General features: G+C 41.7%; 1 protein-coding gene across 1 annotated transcript in view; it reads left to right on the top strand.

Moving 5' to 3' along the window:
• The window catches only part of LOC116942274 (complement C3), a 181,401-nt gene that overhangs the window by 143,012 nt on the left and 23,507 nt on the right, over nt 1–14,882 (top strand). Inside the window, exons 33-36 of the mRNA XM_032953975.2 lie at nt 965–1,055; nt 8,430–8,538; nt 9,188–9,290; nt 14,034–14,108. Coding sequence (XP_032809866.2) covers nt 965–1,055; nt 8,430–8,538; nt 9,188–9,290; nt 14,034–14,108 — 378 coding nt within the window. The remainder of the gene's footprint in view (nt 1–964; nt 1,056–8,429; nt 8,539–9,187; nt 9,291–14,033; nt 14,109–14,882) is intronic.

The following is a 14,882-nucleotide window of genomic DNA, read 5'->3' on the forward strand; positions in this document are numbered from 1 at the left end:
TCACTAATTGGCTGTGTCGGCTGGAGGTGGGTGCACAACACATGTGCATAGGAATAGGTTTTACCCTTTTAACTGGCACAAAAACTGACACCTTTATTCAAGGCATCATGTTTGCAAAAACCACAACACAAGCAGTCAGAATGCAAACAAAAAAAGACAACTCTGATAATATGCACTGTCCTTGAATTTGATTGGTCCACACCCAAGACAGCTTTTCTTAGAGCCTAGTCTTCATTGGTGTTGGACCAGAAGACGCCAAAAGGCGTACAACTCAAAAACTGCGCACCATCAGAGTATTGTGCATGTTTACTAACCCGCAAAAACATGAATAATATTGGTCGCAAAAACTACGCGTTACGCGTATATGTTAAGCTTTCTTACTCCTCAGCCCTTCAGCTCTGTGTGTCCTTTCCGCAAACTCTTCTTTAACTTCTAATGTGTGTTTATAGTTATGTTGAGTTCTTGCATGGACACCAAATGGATTGCATGCGTGCTTGGAGAGGTGTTGTGTTCAGTACTTGCGTAATGTGGGATCTGCTTTTTCAAGGTGCCACACTCTTTACTGGTGTTGTTAAAATTGTTTTTTTCATTACTGGTAACTGCGTTAAAAAAGCAGTAAGAACAGTGACTGTTTTCCCACACGTAAAATGTCTCCATGAACAAATACAACATACTGGATTTACATTAACTGAGAAATGTAGAGTGCTGCCAAAGTAGTGTACCGTAATAATTATCACACTGGATGTGTAATCCAGAGGTCGCTGGTTCAGGTCCATGTTCCGGCATTGCATTTGAAACATTGGTTCAAGTTCAATTTGCACATTCGTTGCTAAAATTCAACTGGTTACCAGTTTTTGACTTTTGAAATCGGTAACCGGTTCTGAAAATGCTTACTACCTGTTTCCCAGTAACCATTTAACAACCATAGTTCTAATGTGTGTCTTTGTGTTTTTTTATTCTATAGATTATGAGCGTCTTCAACAAGGTGGCTCCCTCAAGCAAATCCTGCTCCACATTTGATTTGAAAGTCACGATGACCGAATCGAATGACGGAGGTGAAGTTTCCCGTGATTTATGGGTAATCTGGGATCTGAGCAGCTGTATCGTTTGGGGTATTTGTAGAGTGATCAATACCAGTTACATTCGTTTTTTGGTAATTCAAGGATACCAGATAACTCCAAGAACCTCATGCAGAACAATGGGGAAAAATACACACTCCACACAGAAAAGTTCCCGAGCCAAGAATCTAACCCAAGGCCTTCTTGCTGTGCAGCAAAAGTGTTACAACTGCACCACCTTGCCACCCACATGCAATGTTGAAATCCAATCCAAGATTACAGTACCTATGTGTAAGGGAATAGTTTTCATAGTGGTGAGTGTGCTGCATGTTTATCCTAGTGACTCTCTTGATCATATCTAGATTCAAATTAACGACATGCATTTCGCCTAGATGAGGGTATTAGTTGTATTCTTGGTTCTTTCGGTAAAGTCACGTAGAATGGAAACAATAAAATAATAGAAATATAAAACAATAAAATACTCACGATGTTTCGACTGCAACACAAGCAATCATCATCAGGTGTGAAAACCACAACAATAAAATTTGAAAAAAGTGGCGTTTTTATATATGTGGATAGCCTCATGAACGAATCTCTCATGGTAGCCAGATGGCTTGCAAAGAACCTCTGTCTTGGAGAAGTCAATGTCATGTGAACCTACTGAATTATAACAGTGATCTGCCACGGCCGAGGTGTTGGTCCTACTGTGTTTTAGGTCTGCTTTGTGTTCACGAATGCGGTCCGAGACATGTTGTTTGGTTTCTCCAATGTAACTACTACCACAGAGGCAACTTAGTTTGTAGACGCCAGGGTACTGTATGTCCGGAATCACATCTTTTACAGACGGAACTAGATCACGGATTTTATGTAATGTGTTGAATCGGACCTGGATCTTGTGTTTATTCAAGATTTTGGAGATATTTTTTGTGGTCCCTGCAATGTAGGGTAAAGTGAGGGTTTTGAAAGGCTCCTCAAGAGGGTTCTTCTTCATGGTTGGAGTGATAGCTTTGCGGATTGTGTAGTCGGAATAACCATTAGCCTTAAGAGCTTGGTGTACGTGCTTGAGTTCACTGGCTATGTGTTCCTGGTCGGATATGCATTGGGCTCTATGGTGCAGAGTCTTGATGAGGGAATTCTTCTGGGATGGATGGTGGTGGGAATCCGGTTTCAGGTAAGCATCCATATGGGTAGCTTTCCTGTAGACAGTGGCTCATTGAACCATCAGGTCTCTTTTTTATTAGGACATCCAAAAAAGGTAGCTTGCCATCTTTTTCGACTTCCATGGTAAATCTGATGGCTGGGTGTATGAAATTGATGTGGTCGAAGAATTGGTCTAGAGCAGGCCGGCCATGTGGCCAGATAACAAAAGTGTCATTCACGTACCTCTTCCATAAGGTTGGGCGCAGTGTGGCAGTCTGGATGGCGTCAGTCTCAAATTTCTCCATGAAAATGTTGGCTACAACCGGAGATAGGGGGTAGCCTATTGGGGTGCCCTCAGTTTGTAGAAAGTTCCATTCCAAGTGAAGTATGTATTGGTTAAGCAGTGTCTTACCAGGGGGGGTACCTCAGTGTTTATTCCTTGATGAACCAAGTCTTCAATGATTGCGATGATGTCAGGTACAGGAACCTTGGTGAATAAGGAAACAACATCAAAACTCTTCTTTGGTTCGTTCGGTAAAGTCACGTAGAATGAGAATAAATAATAAATTGATCAAATAAAATAACACAATAAAATTCTCACGACGTTTCGGCCACAACACAAGCGGCCTTCATCGTGAGAATTTAATTGTGTTATTTTATTTTATCAATTTATTATTTTATTCTCATTCTACGTGGCTTTACCGAAAGAACCAAAGAAGATGAATCCTTGCAGTCACGAAAGCTTTAAATCGAAATTTTACATCAAAACTGACAAGCAGGTCGTCTTGGGACAGGGAAATACCCTTGATTGTCGATACCGGGTGAGTAGAATTTTGTACCGCAGAGGTGGTTTTTCCAGTGAAAGGCCGCAGGATTTCAGACAGAAAACGAGCCAGTTTGTAGGTGGGGGAGTTGATAGTAGAGACGATGGTACGAAGGGGTGTATCTACTTATGTATTTTTGGTAAGCCATATAATCTTGGTGGCCTGGCAGCAGAAGGTTTCAACGAGAACTGTTTGGTTTGATCAATTAATGCGGTTGAATCAGAAATGATTTTGTTGGTTTTTATGACGAGGCTGTTGGTGGGATCTTTTTTTTATTTTTGTATAGCTGCCATCGTTGAGTAATTCTTTAATTTTGTTGTTCTATTCTATTTTATCCATGATGACAGTAGCATTGCCTTTGTCAGCTGAGAGGACTACAATGTCATCCCTCTTTTTTAATTAATATAATTCATAATGCTCATCTTTGCTGAGGTTGCTAGCTGGCATCTTAGCGTTTTTAAGGGTTGCAGCGATTTCAGATCTTGCTACGTCTGCAGCGATGTGACCGAGGCCCTTGAGAGCCACGTCTACTTGGGCAATGATATCATTAACTGGTATGTGTTTAGGTGTGACTGCAAAGTTTAGCCCTTTGGCTAAAACGGATTTCAGACCATCAGAAATAGAACTGTTACTGCGATTAATTAATTGTGGTTTTCACACCTGATGATGATTGCTTGTGTTGCAGTCGAAACGTCGTGAGAATTTTATTGTTTTATATTTTTATTATTTTATTGTTTCCCTTCTACGTGATTTTACCGAAAGAACCAAGAATATGAATCCCTGCAGTCACGAAAGCTTTAAATAAAAAATGGTATTAGTTGTGTTTGTGGAAACACAACAACACGTAACAGGTGGGCCGTGAAAATCATTTCACACTGGCCATAGCTGCTGTGAACAGATCATTGCATTCGCCTCATAGAAGCTGGTTTTCAGCATCAACAGAAAACCAGCACAGCAATGATTGACTTCTACTGCTGCCTTTGACGCTGTTTTACATCATGGCCTGCTGCTAGTTGGCAAACATCATCATATGCCGTTCTACTGTACATCTAATTAACGCGATGGTCAGAAACCATCCTTTCATTGTATACCTTGCTGTGGAACACAGCCACAAGAGGATTATAAACAATAGCATATCTTAAGACTCAGTACTGGCACTGCCACTATTTACCATATCCAGAAAGTTCTAGTTTAACATCGCGAATGCGTTCCTGAAAATTACGTTATACGAATCCATATTCCCATAGAAATGAACTAAAATAGGATATGTTCCGGAAAAAAAGATTGCCAGACAAATGCCATTTTAAACCTAAAATATGATCCTGTAATGAGCTTATGCATATCAATACAGATCTTTTAATCACTGTTTAACTCATAAATTCCATTTTAAAGCAATGTTAAGTTCTAATGTCTCGAAGAATGGGTACTCACGTATGAGGGGGTGAAGGCTGAGTTGATTTGGCAGGGATGGGTGGATTGGGAGTGTGTAGCAGTCAGATGCGGAAGGCGGCAGAATGAGTCCCAAAATGAGCATAGTATGTGTGCTTGTGTATGTGCGTGCGTGCGCGCGTAAGCCCGCCCCCCCCCCCCCCCGTGTATGTGTGTGTGTGCGAGTGTCTTTGTGTGGGGAGCGATAGGCCAATAATTCGTATGCTGCTGCACAACGAACCCGGCGATTTTCACTCACGGCCAACACTGAATCGGTCTTGGACCACCCTTAGGTCGACTCAGCCCCAAATTAGTACCTACCTCCCGAGTGGCGATGTGTAAGCATGTGTAAACATCGCCACAAAGGCGGCCGTGCGTGGTACTGGCCACCCATCCCCACGTGTACCATGTCGACTTTCATAGGCGCTCGCTCGCAGCACTTGTCCCAACAGTCTGTTAAGGATCAATCTATGTTTGTGGGGAGTGGAACAGGGAGTCAATTTTAAAGTACAATTTTATTTAGGGACTGTGTGTTTTCTTGGGGTGGTCTGTCTGTTTTTGTTATTTTAGTGCCTTGCCCAAGCTTGGGAATTGATGTACTTATGCAATTTAAACTTATATACTTTATTTATTTTTATTTATTCAAGGGGTGCCATGGTGGCGATATGTTATATTTCTTGCCTAGTATGCAGGAGACCGGGGGTTCAATCCCGACCCTGATGCCTGTATATTTGGAGTTTGCATGTTCTCACCGTCGTCGCGTAGATTTGTTTTCACTGGTTCCTCTGGTTTTTCCCTCCATATTTAGGAACATGTGGTTAAATTATTTAGATTGCTTGGTGCTATACATATCGACGTTAATCCGCTTCGTTGAGCTATCAATTGTTGGCAGCTCACTTCTGAAAAAGAAGCTAATGACTCAGTGGGCTTTACCTCCTAAAATAAAAAATAGTTTAATTTTATTTGTTTTCGTAATTTGATTACATTTCTTATACTTAGCACTCCTGTAATATATTTGTATTGTTTGTTGTAACGTTCTGAATCACCCCTACTGAACATGTGAAAAATAGCTTCATAGCTAATCAGATTCCTCCAGTATAAATAAATATCCTAATTTTGATTCTGAGTCAAAGGCTGCCAGGCATGATGCTGCTGACCCCCACCCCCTGGTGTGCCATGCCTGCCTTCATAGGTGCTTACTAGCAGCACTTGCTCAATAGTCAGTTAAGGCTATACGGGGGGTCTTTGTTGCAATTGTCAGGCCTCATATGCCCTATCCGACAAGAAAGCCAGCATCAGGACTCAAGGTATGTGAATGTAAGCTGATATTTTTATTTTCATGTTTATTTTAGTTGTTTTAACGTGTCAATGTACAATGTCTTTTTATTGATGAGTTTGACAATACTTCCCTTTTTTGTTGAACCATAACACAGTTTACGTACAGTATGTATAGTACTGCCCATAGTCCATTCTTCACGTTATAGTGAAGCGTTAAACGACATTAAGTGAGTTTGTACCATGAAATATTGAAGACGTAATAACGAAACAACTTTGTGTGAAGCAACGTCAAACGAGGACTTACTGTATATAAGTGACCTGCCATGTACATCATGTTGCAAATTCATCTTTGCATATGACATAACCTCTGCTGCGCAGGACAGAAACCTTGAGAATATTGCCAAAAAAAACAAACGGCTGCTCTAACTTTATTGGAGGCATAGTTCCATCACTGGAGACTCAGACCAGACCTATCCAAAACTACTAAGTACTTTCCACCTAAACAGTAATGCAGCAGATGCTACCCTTGATGTCTCATGTGGTAGCCGGGTCTGCTATGACCCCACTCCAAGATATCTTGGGGTTATCATGGACAGTAGCATGACCTTTAAGACCCATATAAAATAGAAACTTGCTGTCTCCATAGTACTCGGCAAATCCGCGGTTGGTAAAGTACTGGGCCTATGGGAAATATGGGATAGGCCCTAACCCCTGAAATTTTCTACACTCGCTTGCGTCTCTTCGGTTCCGGCATTTCTGGTGACCCTGAGCAAAAAATGTTCTTCGATTGCTTGCTTTGTGGAGACGCTGCCTTGTTTAAGACAATAGCGCCACCTAGTTTTTAAACTAAGAAGTGCAATACAGTGGGCCATAGTGCATTATATTTTTAGACTTTGATACGGGCCAATTAAAAATGGATGGCGGGCCGCAGTTGGCCCGCGGGCCGTAGTTTGGACACCCCTGGGTTAGGGGAACCACTGTCGCGGTCAGACTTGTCATAGATTAACTAAGTTGCCTGTTTATTAACTAAACACCGAATACAATGCAGTAAATGACACAATAACATAAAACAAAAGTAAGCATTACATTAACTTTACGTACCTTGAATATTTACGATGATGAGATGGGGGAAGGGCTGGTTAGAAAGAGGGGCTGAGCCAAACCTCTTCCTCTGGGCCACAGACGCAACACTCTCACCTTCACCACTCACTGCACACTCCGAGGTCCATGATAAAGGGCAATATTAACCCTTTCCCGGAATCGGAAGAAAATAGTACATTGTATTGCTACAGTGCGTCTATAATCACGTCACACAATACAATGATGTCATGCTGTGATGCAATGACGTGATACGTCATGTGACTTAACACCGTGCTTACCCCTGAATACTCAAATTTCCAAGCCGCGGTGGTAGATTAGTATACAAATAATAAACCATGTATATATGAAACCACGGTTGGCAAGTCTGCAGTTGGCGAGTAATTCCTGTATTTCGTCACCAACTCAATTCCCAATCCCCCTTCTGGGATCGCGCTGTCACATCCTAGAATCTAACCCGGATCTGGAATAATGCTGGCAAACAGCGGAACAACCAAGCCATCCAGAAAAAAACCCTATTATTTGAGACCCAAACATCACACCTCCTGGCTTTCACATTCATCGAAGATAGCGGTATAACCAGCAACTGCATGAGAACATCAACGCCAGGCCAATGCTCACATCTTCATGAATTGAAAATTAAAGAGGAGTCACAGTACAACTGTGGCCATCCAAACCTCAGTGTACATAACTCATCTGTGTTCTATGGTGAGGGTTTAACTGCTGAGATCCAGCACAATTTAAAGGGAGCCAGGGTGTCCAGTATATAAATTTGTTTTAGCATAATAGACTTCAACTGTTGCCTCCACGGGAGCATGATTTAAATCGGAAAGTGGAGACATCATGATTGCTGATGAAAACATGTCTGAAGTGATTGATTTTACGCTGTAAAATCCAATCTTGCTTTAAAATTGAAGTGAATGAACCAAAAGGTCAAATACCACCGAATTTCGGACACACAAGGATCAACAACGTAAAGGTTGGCTACAGATAGTCCTCGAATGCACACCAAGTCAAACATATGACTACGAATATGGGTGGCAGACTTAACATAGTAACTATAATTGAAACAGTCTATAGGAGCCAGGAAATCCTTCGCAAAATAACATATTGGTGAGTATACGTGTGGTGGTGAAGCTTCACAGAAGTTGCTTTGAGATTCCTGTCCACTACTGGCATTAACATTGCCTCATAAGGTAAACATTTACAATTCCGGCTGACCACTTTGGTTAATACTACGGGTGAATTAACCAAAACATACATGCTGTCTGCTTCACCATGGGCGTTAAATATCCGTTACATTGTTCTGAAAGAGAAGGCCATTGTGTGACAGTTTAATAGTCCACATTTGCTAAATTCTAACCATTGCAGCGCACATGACTCAATTGGGATGACACAGCAAAATTTCCCTCTACTGTGAAACTACTGCACACTGCGCCTTCGTGATATGTATGTATGGTGAACTTATTCCGTACTATATGTAGTCAACCATGCTAATCGGAGGTGTGGAGGAAGGACAACAAACGAAACGCAAAAAACGGCACAAATACCAAATGTACTCAACTATTAAGTGTTGTGAATGCCCAATGTTTGTTGTACACAGAGAGCCCGCAAGGACGCTTCGGTTGGTTTGATGGGAAGAGGCGGCGGAAGAGAGATATCGGTGACGAAGGAGGCGTTGAAGCAGTGTATCGCATGAACTTGTGTACCAGGTGTGTTTCAGCAGTATCAGTCTGTGTATCCTGTGCTTATTTATTGAACAAATCATTCATAATTAACTATTCTGGCATTTTGTGTGCCTTCTGCTTGCCACCAGCATCAGTTAATTATTACAGATGATATAACACCATGGATAAAATCTCAAGGTGCTTTAAATCTCAAGAACCCATGACGTCATTGAATAGGCCATTGTGTGCCAATACATTATGGTTAAAATTTGCCAAATTACTCGCAGATTACTCAGTTGGGATTGCACACAGCAGCAATAATCGGCAAACTTCTGGCAGACTAATACCTGCTTGCAGGTCAGATGCTGAGTCACCTTGTGTGACACAGGGACATCTGCCATTGCGTGTGCCCATTGCCCGTTCCCTTCCTCACCTCTCCACTCCTTCCCATCCCTCCCATGCCATTTCGTGACCTCTATGTGTCTTCTTTTGTGGTCACTCACTCCTGTCCTTGCAAGCCCCTGCCATCTAAATAACTTTTTGTTAATTCTTTAAACTATCTGAATCTTTTGAGCTAAGGTGCTCTATAAAAAATATAATAAGATAGACTATGCCGAATTTATAAATTAGTGAAAGGCTTAATAATTTTAAAGAGAAATTTGCAGTTGCTTTATGCGTTTATTGTGTGATACAGATATAAGCCACGAAAAGAGGACCTTTCAAAGGAATCTGGAATGACAATTATAGAAGTGAACATGTTAACTGGATTTCTTCCAGATAAAAATGACCTCATCCAGGTAAGACACACGCATAACATACCGAGAAAGCTGTTATTGTGACACAATAAAATTCTCACGACGTTTTGAGAATTTTATCGTGTTTTATTTTATTATTTTATTCTCATTCTACGTGACTTTACCGAAAGAACCAAAGAAGATGAATCCTTGCAGTCACGAAAGCTTTAAATCGAAACCTACGCACATCTCTGAACGTCAGGACCAAGCCTGGTAGGCCGAAAATTGAGGAAGATCAGCCTTCATTACTGGAAGCTATTGTGGATATTGCTATACATGGATCGGCATCACATGAAAGAAAGCAGAGCGATATGTACAGAAGCATAAACACATTAGATCAGCTGACTGAACAGTTGAAGATGGATGGCTTTACAATCAGTAGAAGTGGGCTCTACCTTCGTCTTTGGCCGAAGCGCAGTTCATCTCTTGAAGGGCAGCGTTATGTGTCAACGGTTCCTGTGAAACTCAGAGCACAGAACGATCACCATGCCAAACATATCGACGGTTTGTTTTGTACGGTGACAATAAGGCACTTGTAAGAGTTGGCGTCCATGCTAGGACTGAACGATGTGTGCTTTCGATTTAAAGCTTTCGTGACTGCAAGGATTCATCTTCTTTGGTTCTTTCGGTAAAGTCACGTAGAATGAGAATAAAATAATAAATTTATAAAATAAAATAAGACAATAAACGTCGTGAGAATATTATTGTGTTATTTTATTTTATCAATTTATTATGTTATTCTCATTCTACGCGACTTTACCGAAAGAACCAAAGAAGATGTGTGCTTTGTGAGTCAAAACGACAAAGCTCGTGTTCCAATAGGGTTGGCCGCTGCGAACAAGCACAGTCCATTGCTGATGCACGTCGAGTAGTCAGTCTACCTGACCATAACTGGGTTGTGGCCGCAGGACACAAGCTAATTTCTTCGCCAGAATCCAAATTTAGTCTAATGGTCTAGAAAACCGAGAAGCTGTTGGTTATTTGGGACTGACCTACATAGCAATCAGATCTGGAAAACACTCGTCATCAAGAGCATTAAGCCATGGATTTGATTTCGAAAAATTGTTTACTTTTGAGGAGTTTGACGTCATTACAAGGAGTGGTATTGATCGATTGGTCAAACCAATTTTAGTGTCGACAGTTGATGGTGGCCCGGACGAGAACCCGAGATACCAAAAAGTGATTAAGGTTGCAGTCTACCACTTTCTTCAGCACGATTTCAACGCTCCAGGAAGAAGCGCATTTAATAGGGTCGAGAGAAAAATGGCACTACTCAGTAAGGAACTTACTGGATTGATATTACCACTTGACCACTACAGTAGTCATTTGAATGAAAGAGGTATTACCATCGACGCTGATTTAGAGAAGAAAAATTTTAAGTTTGCAGGAAACACTCTAGCCGAAATTTGGTCACAGTTGAGTGTCGATAATTTTCCAACAGTGGCTAAATACATCAGGCCAACAGAGTCTGAGCTCTAGGAACAAAACCTCTTGTCCAGAGATCAGAAATGGTACGACGTCCACGTACGAACAAGCCAATACTTGACACAGATTGTAAATGCACCAACGAGTGCTATTTGGAACCAAGAAGCTCCTATTTTAGTATGGTAACAAACAGATTTCTTCCTCCTCCTTTACCAGTTGTTCAAATAAGCGAAGGTCTTAAAATTCCAGAACGGACAACAGACGGAGCATCTCATAAATTTCCATCTCTGTTTGCAGCACAAAGTTTGAAAGTGGATGACATCCTTGCTCGGTCTTCAAATCCTTTTCGGTCGATTCCATATGACTTGTACTGTCCATCAATACAATCCGTGCTTTGTGATAGGATTTGCAAGAAATGTCACAAATACTTCGCTTTGTCAGTCATGCTGTACAGCCACTCTGTAACACACAAGCAGGAATCAATTATTATTCCGCCCAAACGCATCAGGCCACAGAGAGTCGCTGCACGTCGGCAACGTGAACTAATGGTTGTAATCGCGAACGAAGAAAATGGAGAGAGTGCAGATTGGATAGACGAAGAAGAGCTAGATCTGAATGGAACATCCATTCCACAGGATGAAGAGATCCATGCTCTCCATATTTATTCCATGAAGGAGTATTTTGCTTCTCCATGAAAGAATGGAGAAGCATACATTTTGTAAAAAATTTGAATGATTGTTATTAAACATTTTGGTTCTAATGATTCTACCAGGGCTTTTCATTCTGTAGAATGAATATGTGATTGTTATCATTGTACTCTCCATTTTGCTTAGTTCTACTACGTTTCAAGTATTTTTTTCATAATTATAATTTTAATATTTGATAATTATAAGATAATTTCAATATAATATTATGAACATCTGCAGTTTTAGTTAGATGATGAATATTTTCAAGTGAATTTTTTGCTAAACTAACTTATATAGTTTAACACGTAGGCTTTCGTGACCAATATTATTCATAATAAACGTTTTTGGGTTAGATCGCATTATTTATAAATGTGTCGTAACCCTCCACCACCCGACACGGCCAATCAGTAAAAAAGTGTCACGTTGACAAAAGACAAATAGTTCACTACTTTAGCCCACCGGTGTGTTGAAGAGTGAATCCACAACATTTGCAATTTTTGAGTATTTCGCGAATTGCCCGATGATGCTGTATGTAATTACCAGCAAAACGTCATACTCAAAAATTGTAAATGTTGTGGATTCACTCTTCAACACACTGGTGGGCTAAAGTAGTGAACTATTTAACATATATACCCGGTGTTGCCCAGGCCAAAAAAATATTTAAAAACTACTCTTAAAAATCTAACAGCAGTGCATACCGACTGTGGTGGTATCTGCTATCACTACAGTAGTACATGCTGACTGTACAGCAGTATTTATCGACTCTATAGCACAAAGTACTCACCTGGCAGAGTGGCGTGGTGAGGCCTTGTCCCGTGCAGAGCCTCCGGCCTCGCCTAGATTGTCCAGCCGGCCGAGGTGGCACCTTGGCAGGCTGGGCTGCTACCCCTGACCGCCCCCCCCCCCCTCCCCAGCCACGATCTCCCCGGCCATTCTGCAGTAATATTTATGGCCTATAGTGGTAGCATCTACTGACGGTATAGTAGTAACTGCATGCATCGGGGTGGGGGGGACATCACACAGTGAAGAATTTACCTGAGCGTTTAGTATATTTTTATAGCATTTTTAACGCGAAAGAAAATGTCCCCCTCGCTCTCATCGAAGGCGCGCGACTTGGCATGGGCCGTCCCCCCCACCAAAGACGTGAGTTGGTATGGCCGTGCATGCATCATAAATAAATAAATAAAAAGTAAGCGCGCAAACATTCGCACTAAATCGCTAATTTAACTAATTAAAAGTTGACGGATGTGAAAAAGGAATAGCGCTTGCTCACGGCGGGGATTACAGCGTGGTACCTGCCTATTTTTATTTCATGCCAACACACAAAGCCACACACAAACAGCCAATTTTTCAGCTTTCCAACGCCTCCTTTTTAATACATGTTTTCTCCTACAACATCCAAGTGCAGTGCCACATTAAATACGCACTACAGTGATTTGAAGCATGTTTTATTTTCAAAATGTGACGTCATATTTGAGGGGGGGGGGGGGTCTGACTTTTTGTGACGCCGTGTCACGAGGGGGGGTCAAAAATCGGCCAAAATCGCGTGAAGTCATTGATTAACGGCCCCTTGGCTCAGCAGGGTGGAGTAGTGATAACACTTGTGCCTCACAGAAAAGAAGGCCCTGGGTTTGATTTCCGACTTGGGTGCCTTCGACGTTCAGTTTGTATGTCCTCCCCCTGTTCTGCATTGCTTTCCCTTGGGTTCTCCGGTTTGCCCCCATAACTAAAACTGCTATTGACCAAATATCCCAATGCTGATCATTTTCCTGCAAATGACTCGATTGGAATTATATGTAACATCATTGCCCCCAACTGTAACAAGCTGCCAGAACCCTCTTCAAATAAGTATTGATTTTCTTTAAGTTTTCTGGGTAAACAAGCGCTTTGTATATATTTGCTTTATATACTTCCTTTCCACTGCCATCATTGCAGTCGACTCCCTGTCCCTGTTCAACTGTATTTTTTTCCCTCTGCCTACGACTGTCTGTTTATAAATAAAATATGCCCGTGGTTCTGTATAGCCCATGGCTGCATATAGATATGATATAAGTATAAGCAAAACCCAAAAAATATGGACCAGGTTTTCCCTTCCAGAGATAAGAAGCCGTCAAGCATGCCAACCAAGTACTGCTTGTTTACCAGATGTTATAGCATAGAAAGACTAAAATATAACACAGTTTTTTCATCTAGTATCATGATTCGTAAAATATTTTTGGGTGAGGTCATGTAAAGATTTGCCCAAAATGTGTGTCGTTAAGACCCAACACCACTCAGCACAGTCAAACAAATGAAACGGACATGTTTACAAGCTTTTAACTTGCCAATTGCGATTGCTTCTGCTCTTTAGTAAGTTGAAAAACATTTCTCACAGCCAGATTTAGAGTTACTGTAGGTACAATTTTAGCTGTGCTAATTGTTCTTCAACTTACCAGTGAGCTAAAAAAGTATGCGTTAAACGCTTGCATTTTGTTTAGCTATGTGACGCAGAATATGGGGAGTATCATCCAAAATGCTCTATAAGTGAAATTGCATACGATGTCTACAGACACCTCGTCGGTATAAAGCTAAATGTGCAATGGTTGTCAATTCGCTACTGATCTCACATGTTCCCGTGCTCTGCTCACATTTACAGCTGAAGGATTCTGTAGACAAGTACATCAGTTATTATGAGATCACGGACTCGGTGCTCATTATATATTTGGATAAGGTAAGCCATTGTTCATTTAAGTTGTTACCTACTCTATTTATGCATATTTTGTAAAGATAAGGCCTTTATATAACCAGGTAAAAAAAACTTTGCTCAATATTGGTGAATGTCTTGTGTCCTGAACTGGCTGGCATGAGCTTATTGCTTGTTGGGAGTGGTGACATGGTTCAGCAACAGTGGTTCTTGGATCGAATCTGATTGGCTGATCTCATTAATAATGTGTTGTATATTTACCATAGCGGGTAGTTTGTGATAAACTACCTGAGGGCGTGACGACCCTGCCTTACGCAAGTCCCAGGCACAGCTGGCTTGGCTGTCAGTACCTGGTAAGGGCCCCTCCCAGGGTTACGTGGTTTTCTCACTGCCTTGTGAGTGTCTCGGGAGAGTCAATGGCTAAGGGAGTTAACCCCGACAGAAAATCAGGAGTGGGGCCCCTCAGGTGGTTTTGTGACGCACTGCGGCACATTCCCGGCAGCCCCTGCAGCCAAACTGGTACCAAACGTCGTGCTACGCACTCCTTTGGACATCACCAGCAAGGCCGAGGGGGGATCCTGACGCATGGGCAACCCAGGATTTCCAGAATAACCTGCCCGGGCTTTGCGCCAACAAGAGGTGCAAAAATGGGGAGAGGATACTCCTCAGCCACCTAATCGTGGCCAAGAAACACGGATGGTAGCAGTCATGGGTTATAAGCTCATTTTAGATTGACGTAAAAAATGGGCGCCATGGGTTGCCATCATCGGTAGGAGAGGTCATTGCACCCCAATGGATAGC

Source organism: Petromyzon marinus, chromosome 14 (assembly GCF_048934315.1).
Source record: "Petromyzon marinus isolate PM22_M1 ecotype Great Lakes invasive population chromosome 14, UKy_Petmar_22M1.pri1.0, whole genome shotgun sequence".
NCBI lineage: Eukaryota > Metazoa > Chordata > Hyperoartia > Petromyzontiformes > Petromyzontidae > Petromyzon > Petromyzon marinus.